Here is a 7,500-nt window from a genome sequence, read left to right on the forward strand (position 1 = left end):
CTAAGGACAACCCTTTAGAACCAGGCGCCATTTTTCTGCCATTAAACTAGTAAAAGTGGATTTGGACACGCCCTAAACACACCTGCACCAGGCGCTCCACACCGTGACCTCAGACCGTTAGAATAGAGCCCGCAGTGTTGTTCGTGTGTGTGTAATGATTGGGTCATGTGTAAATGTGTGGATGTTACGGGGGAGAGAGAGAAGCTTCTGTATGACTTCTGCAGTACTATTTATTGTTTATTTTAATGTATTATCTTATAACATTACATGATATACATTGCGTGCTAATGCACTTTTTAAGTTTAGTTTAACCCTTATCGGATGGGTTGGCTGTAAAACTGAATTGCCCCTTTAGGGACTAATAAAGTTATCTGAAACTGGCTAGTAACTTCACAACGTTACCCTCCAAAAGTTAATTTTTACCCGCATCTGGCCGGTTACAGCTCTGCGTACAATCATAAAATCAAGCTGAACTTACTTTGCAGGTTGCAGGACGGACACGGGGAGGTGGGCGGGGGCCAGCGAGCGCAGCTCGGCCTCCAGTCGCTCCCTGTAGCCGGCGAACAACGCGTTCCCTCCCGTCAGCACGATGTTCTGGTAGAAGTGGGCGTGCATCTCTGCTGGCAGAAACAGACCACACTGTCAGCAGCTTCTCACACAGACAGACAGACAGATTACTGGTCAACACAAGGACATCAAACACATGAATGAGCTGTTGTTGCAGTTGTAAGCAGTCCACAAGGTAATAATAATCAATAAATAATAGAAATGAGACGAAAAACAATATAAAATATGTGGCTCCTACAGCTGTTATTTCACCATACCTAGAGATTGGTATGGTTTTATTTCAGTTAGCCTAATAGCTGGTTTGATTTGCATTGAGAGATGATTTTATGGAAAGTACCTCATGCCAATCTCTAGGTATGGTGGAGGGTATGTGATGATGTGGGGGGTATGGTGAAGGTTATGTGATGATGTGGGGGGTATGGTGAAGGGTATGTGATGATGATGGGGGTATGGTGAAGGGTATGTGATGATAGGGGGGTATGGTGAAGGGTATGTGATGATGATGATGGGGGTATGGTGAAGGGTATGTGATGATGATGGGGGTATGGTGAAGGGGTATGTTTGATGATGGGGTATGGTGAGGGGTATGTATGATGGGGGTATGGTGAAGGTTATGTGATGATGATGGGGGTATGGTGAAGGGTATGTGATGATGTGGGGGTATGGTGAAGGGTATGTGATGATGTGGGGGTATGGTGAAGGGTATGTGATGATGTGGGGGTATGGTGAAGGTTATGTGATGATGTGGGGGGTATGGTGAAGGGTATGTGATGATGTGGGGGGTATGGTGAAGGGTATGTGTGATGGGGGTTGGTGGGTATGTGATGTGGGGGGTATGGTGGGTATGTGATGTGGGGGTATGTGGGTTGTGTTGGGGGTGTGAGGGTTGTTGGGGGTGAGGTGGTTTGTGGTTGTGTGTGGGTTGTGGGTTGTTTGGGGGTATGGTGGTGTTGGGGGGGGGTATGTGATTGGGTTGGTGGGTGTTGGGGTTGTGGTGTGTTTTGTGGGGGTGTGTGGTTGGTGGGTGGTGAGGTGGGGGGGTTGGTAGTTGGTGGGTTGTTGGGGGAGGGTGGGGTGGGGTGTGGGGTGTGGGGGGGGGGGTGGGGAAAATAAGTGAAGTAGGCTAGTTAAAGGAAGTGTGTAAAAAAATAGTAAGTATAATAGAAAGATATAATAAAATATATAAGTGAATGAATAGAAATGTATAAAATATATGAAGTAAATAATAGTTTAAGTATAAATGAAAAGATAATTGTAAAAGTGCAATTAAAAGTATAAATTAAAAATATAATAGGAAAGTATAAAATTACAAAGAAAGTATAATGTGAGAAATTAAAATAAAAATTATAATGTTTAAGTTGAATATAAATTAGAAATTATAAATATTAAGAGTAATGTAAAGTAAAGTAGAAGAAGGTAAAAATAATGTAGAGAGTAAAAAAATAGAAAGTATAAATAAAAAAGCCATTAAAGTAAAATTAATATTATAATGTATTAAAGTATAATTAAAATGCTCTCATAATGTAAAGTATAGTAGTTTAAATAATAATGTAAAGATATAAATTAAAATGCATAATGTAAAGTATATAAATAAATTGTAAATAATAAAGGAAATATAAGTGAAAATTAGAAATGTAGTAAAAGTATAATGTCTTAATGAATATAAAGTATAAATTAGAAAAAGTAATAAATGTATTGAGTAAAATTAGAATTATATAATGTTAGAAGTACTAAAATTAAGAAATGAGTATTAATGTAAAGTAAATTAAAGAAGAATTATAAATAGTATAATTAGAAAAAGTAGAGAAGTATTTAGTAAAATTATATGTATAAATTTAGAGGGAAGTTAAAATTAAGAAATGTGATGTAGTTCAGGTGAAAAATTATGTATATTAAAAAGGAGTATAAATTAAGAAATGTCTCAGAAATTATAATTAGATAAAGTATAAAAATTAGAAAAAGGTATAAATGATTAAAAGTATAATTAGTATAAATGAAAAGTATAAATGTAGAGTATAAAATTATGTAAAATTAAGGAAATTAAAATGATAAATGTATAAATTAGTATAATGAAAATTTAAAATTAGAAGTACTTAATAATTAATAAAGTATAAATTAGAAAAATTATAATGTCAAAATTGATTAAAATGCTCTGAAGTATAAATAAATTGCAAAATGTCAAAGTAAATTAAATTAAAGTACATTCAAAGTATAAATGAAAAATTAAAGTGTATAAAGTATAAGTTGAAAAATATAATGTTAAAGTATAAATTAAAAATGTAAAGTATAAATTCAAGAATTATAAATGTTTAAAAGTATAAAATTAAGAGTATAATGATAAATTAAAAGTACCTAAAAATTAAGGTGTAAATGTAGAAGTATAAATTAAAAGGTAGAGAATTCTCAAATTAGAAAGTATAAATGATATAGAAATTATAAATTTGAAAGTACTTTTATTAAATTAATGAGGAGTATAGTGAAAAAGAGGTATGATAGAATTATAAGTGAAAAGAATTATGTGAGAGTAATAGGAATTATAAGGTAGGAGTATGTGATAGAGGTATAAGGTAGGAGTATATGTAAATGATGTAGAGGGAGTATAGTGAAAGGTATATGATGATAGAGGTGAAGAGGTATGTGATGATAGAAATTAGGTAGAGAAGGAGTATGTGAGTAGAGGAGTATGAGTGAAGGTATGGAAGTATAAGGTAGAAAAGGTATGTGAGGTAGGGGTATAGTGAGAAAAATTATGTGATAAGAGGTAAAAATAAGTGAGAAACTGAAGTGATGGGGACATGAGGTGAAGAGGGGTATGTGATGATGTGGGGAATAATGGTGAGAGGTGAGTGTGGGGGATGTGAATTGTGATGTAGGGGTATGAGGTGGAAGGGTATGTGATGTGGGGGTATGGTGAGGTATGTGATGATGTGGGGGTATGGTGAGAAGGGTATGTGTATGATGTGGGGTATGGTGTAGAAGGGTTATGTGATGATGTGGGGGTATGGTGAAGTATGTGATGATGTGGAGGGTATGGTGAAGGGTGTGATGATGAATAGGGGGGTAGTGGAAAGGTTTGTGATGATGTGGGGGTATGGTGGAGGGTATGTGATGATGTGGGGTATAGGTGAAGAGTGGTGTGGGGATTTGGTGGGGTATGTGATGTGTGGGGTATGGTGAAGTGTGGGGTATGGTGATGGGTGGTAGTGAGGTGGAAAGAATTGATGTGATGATGGGGGGGGTGTGAAGGGTATGTGATGATGGGTATGGTGAAGGGGTAGGTGATGGGGGTGGGTGGTGAAGGGTTGTGATGATGGGGGTGGTGGTGGTGGAGGGTGTGGTGTGATGGTAGTGGGGGTATTAGTGGAAGGGTATGTGATGTGTGGGGGTATGGTGAAAGGGTATGTGATGATGTGGGGGTATGGTTGAGGTGTGATGTGTAGAGTGTAGGTGTATGTTGATGGTTGTGTGTGAAGGTATGTGATTTGTATGTGATGATGTGGGGGGTATGGTGAAAGGGTATGTGATGTGGGGGAGTATGGTGAGGGGTATGTGATGATGGGGGGTTAGGTGAAGGGTATGTGATGTGGGGGGGGTGGTGAGGGTATGTGATGGTGTGGGGGGTGTGGTGAAGGGGTATGTGATGATGTGGGGGGGTATATGGTGAAGGGTATGTGATGTGTGGGGGTATGGTGAAGGGGTATGTGATGATGGGGGTATGGTGAAGGGGTATGTAGGTGGAGTGTAGGGGTATATTGAAGGGGTATGTGATGATGTGGGGGGTATGGTGGGAGGTATGTGATGATGTGGGGGTATGGTGGGGTATGTGATGATGGGGGGTATGGTGAGGGTATGTGATGATGGGGGGTATGGTGAAGGGTATGTGATGTGGGGGGTATGGTGAGGGTTGTGTGTGTAGGGGGTATGGTGAGGGTATGTGATGATGGGGGGGGTATGGTGAAGGGTATGTGATGATGTGGGGGTATATGGTGAAGGGTATGTGATGATGTGTGGGGGTATGGTGAAGGGTATGTGATGATGGGGGGGTATGATGAAGGTTATGTGATGATGATGGGGGGTATGGTTGAAGGGTATGTGATGGTGGGGGGTATGGTAAGGGTATGTGATGATGGGGGGTATGTGGTGAAAGGGTATGTGATGATGGGGGTATAGTTGAAGGGTATGTGATGATGGGGGGTATGGTGAATTTTTTTTTGGGGTATGTGATGATGTGGGGTATGGTGGAAGGGTATGTGATGATGGGGGGTATGGTTGAAAGGTTATGTGATGATGATGGGGGTATGGTGAGGTATGTGATGTTGGGGGTATTGTGGTAGAGGTTATGTGATGATGTGGGGTATGGTGAAGGGTATGTGATGATGATGTGTGGGGGGTATGGTGGGAAGGGGTATGTGATGATGTGGGGGTATAGTGAAGGTTATGTGATGATGTGGGGGTTGGTAAGGTATGTGATGATGTAGGGGTATGGTGAAGGGTATGTGATGTGTGGGGGTATAGTGAAGGGTATGTGATGATGTTTTTGGGGGGTATGGTGAAGGGTATGTGATGATGTGGAGGTTTGGTGAAGGGTATGTTTGATGATGTAGGGGGTATGGTGAGGTATGTGATGATGTGGGGTATGGTGAAAGGGTATGTGATGATGTGGGGGTATGGTAAGGTTATGTGTATGATGTGGGGGTATGGTGAAGGGTATGTGATGATGGGGGGTATGTGGGGTTGTGTGTGTGGGGGTATGGTGAAGGGTATGTGATGATGTGGGGGTATGGTGAAGGGTTGTGATGATGTGGGGGTATGGTAAGGGTATGTGATGATGTAGGGGTATGTGAAGGGTTGTGTGATGTGGGGGGTATGTGATATGTGTGATGGGGGGTATGTGAGGGTATGTGATGATGGGGGGTTGTAAGGTTATGTGTGTGGGGGTATGGTGAAGAGTTTATGTGATGATGGGGGTATGGTAAGGGTATGTGATGTGTGGGGGTATGGTGAAGGTTATGTGATGTGTGGGGGTATAGTGAAGGTGTTGTGATGATGTAGGGGTATGGTGAAAGGGTATGTGATGATGGGGGTATTTGGTGAGGGTATGTGATGATGGGGGGGGTATAGTGGGGTATGTGATGGGGGGGTATGGTGAAGGGTATGTGATGATGGTATGGTGAAGGGGTTGTGATGTGTGGGGTATGGTGAAGGGTATGTGATGATGTGGGGGTATGGTGAAGGGTATGTGATGATGTAGGGGTTTGGTGAAGGGTATGTGATGATGTAGGGGTATGGTGAAGGGTATGTGATGATGTAGGGTATGGTGAAGGGTATGTGATGATGGGGGGGTATGGTTGAAGGGTATGTGATGTGGGGGGTATGGTGAGGGTATGTGATGATGGGGGTATGGTGAAGGGTATGTATGTGATGATGGGGGTATGGTGAAGGGTATGTGATGATGGGGTATGTGATGATGGGGTTGTTTTGATGATGGGTGTATTCACTCATGCTTAGCACTGTATGTTACTTTATACACTTAATGACCTTTCACCCCTTACAAGGCCTTCACAAAAAAATTGAAAATTTGGCTCATCAACAATTATGTCTGCCAACATTAAAACCAGAGCCTATCGCACCGTATTACATATTTTATATAACGTAGCTTTTTGAACTTGTTATTATAAAAGGTGTTTTAATATTGTAACAGGAACTGTGTACCTTAGGTATTTACAGTGCTGTTTAAATTGTAGTTATCAATTCGCCATAGACTTGTTAATGTTTCTTCATGTTTGTATTTTAATGCTGCTTTTACATCTTGGCCAGGGGACTACAGATGAAAAATAGCCATTTGGCTATTTCTGGCTTTTTTAACCATGTTTGTTCATGTGTTTTATGAAATTGCACTGTCCCCTTCTAAATAAACCAATAAATCAAAATAAAATCAATGACTTGCTCTCTTCTTGCTCTTCTTTTCCTTGAAGGGGACTATGAGCAACTAAATCCTTTCCCCGAGGGGCTCGGTAACGTATTGTGAGTCTGATAACTCGTTACCATGGCGCTGATTGTGACAGCCCCGGTAGTTAGAGCAGGAGACCGACCTTCTGGCAGAGACTGGATGGAGTCCACGATGGCCTCGGGGATGCCCATCTCCTGGATGCCGATGTCTGACGGGTGGAAGAGCATCTCGGGGACAGCAAAGCGCTCGTTGGCCAGCCTCAGGATCTGCTCTCCGGTCTTGTACTTCCCACTTAAGACCATCTCCTCTCGCGGCTGGAGGACAGAAAGACCAACGAAGGACAGACAGCTGCGTGTTTATCAGACAAAAGACAAACAGGGCTAAGAGTAACGATCATTATCACTGTGGATTATGGTTTACTGTCCCAGGACACTATCTCATTGAATGTACAAGTACAGGCCAAAAGTTTGGACACACCTTCTCATTCAATGTGTTTCCTTTTTATTTTCATGACTATTTACATTGTAGATTCTCACTGAAAGCATCAAAACTATGAATGAACACATATGGAATTATGTACTTAACAAAAAAGTGTGAAATAACTGAAAACATGTCTTATATTTTAGATTCTTCAAAGTAGCCACCCTTTGCTTTTTTATTAATAAGGGAAAAACTTCCACTAATGAACCCTGACAAAGCACACCTGTGAAGGTAAAACCATTTCAGGTGACTACCTCATGAAGCTCATTGAGAGAACACCAAGGGTTTGCAGAGTTATCAAAAAAAGCAAAGGGTGGCTACTTTGAAGAATCTAAAATATAAGACATGTTTTCAGTTATTTCACACTTTTTAGTTAAGTACATAATTCCATATGTGTTCATTCATAGTTGTGATGCCTTCAGTGAGAATCTACAATGTAAATAATCATGAAAATAAAGAAACATTAAATGAGAAGGTGTGTCCAAACTTTTGGCCTGTACTGT

General features: G+C 40.6%; 1 protein-coding gene across 1 annotated transcript in view; it reads right to left on the reverse strand.

Moving 5' to 3' along the window:
• actr6 (actin related protein 6) overlaps positions 1-7,500 on the reverse strand; it is a 30,435-nt gene that overhangs the window by 1,883 nt on the left and 21,052 nt on the right. The window contains exons 9-10 of the mRNA XM_039807821.1: positions 6,660-6,831; positions 479-617 (exon numbers count right to left, since the gene is read on the reverse strand). Coding sequence (XP_039663755.1) covers positions 479-617; positions 6,660-6,831 — 311 coding nt within the window. The remainder of the gene's footprint in view (positions 1-478; positions 618-6,659; positions 6,832-7,500) is intronic.

Source organism: Perca fluviatilis, chromosome 8, assembly GCF_010015445.1.
Source record: "Perca fluviatilis chromosome 8, GENO_Pfluv_1.0, whole genome shotgun sequence".
NCBI lineage: Eukaryota > Metazoa > Chordata > Actinopteri > Perciformes > Percidae > Perca > Perca fluviatilis.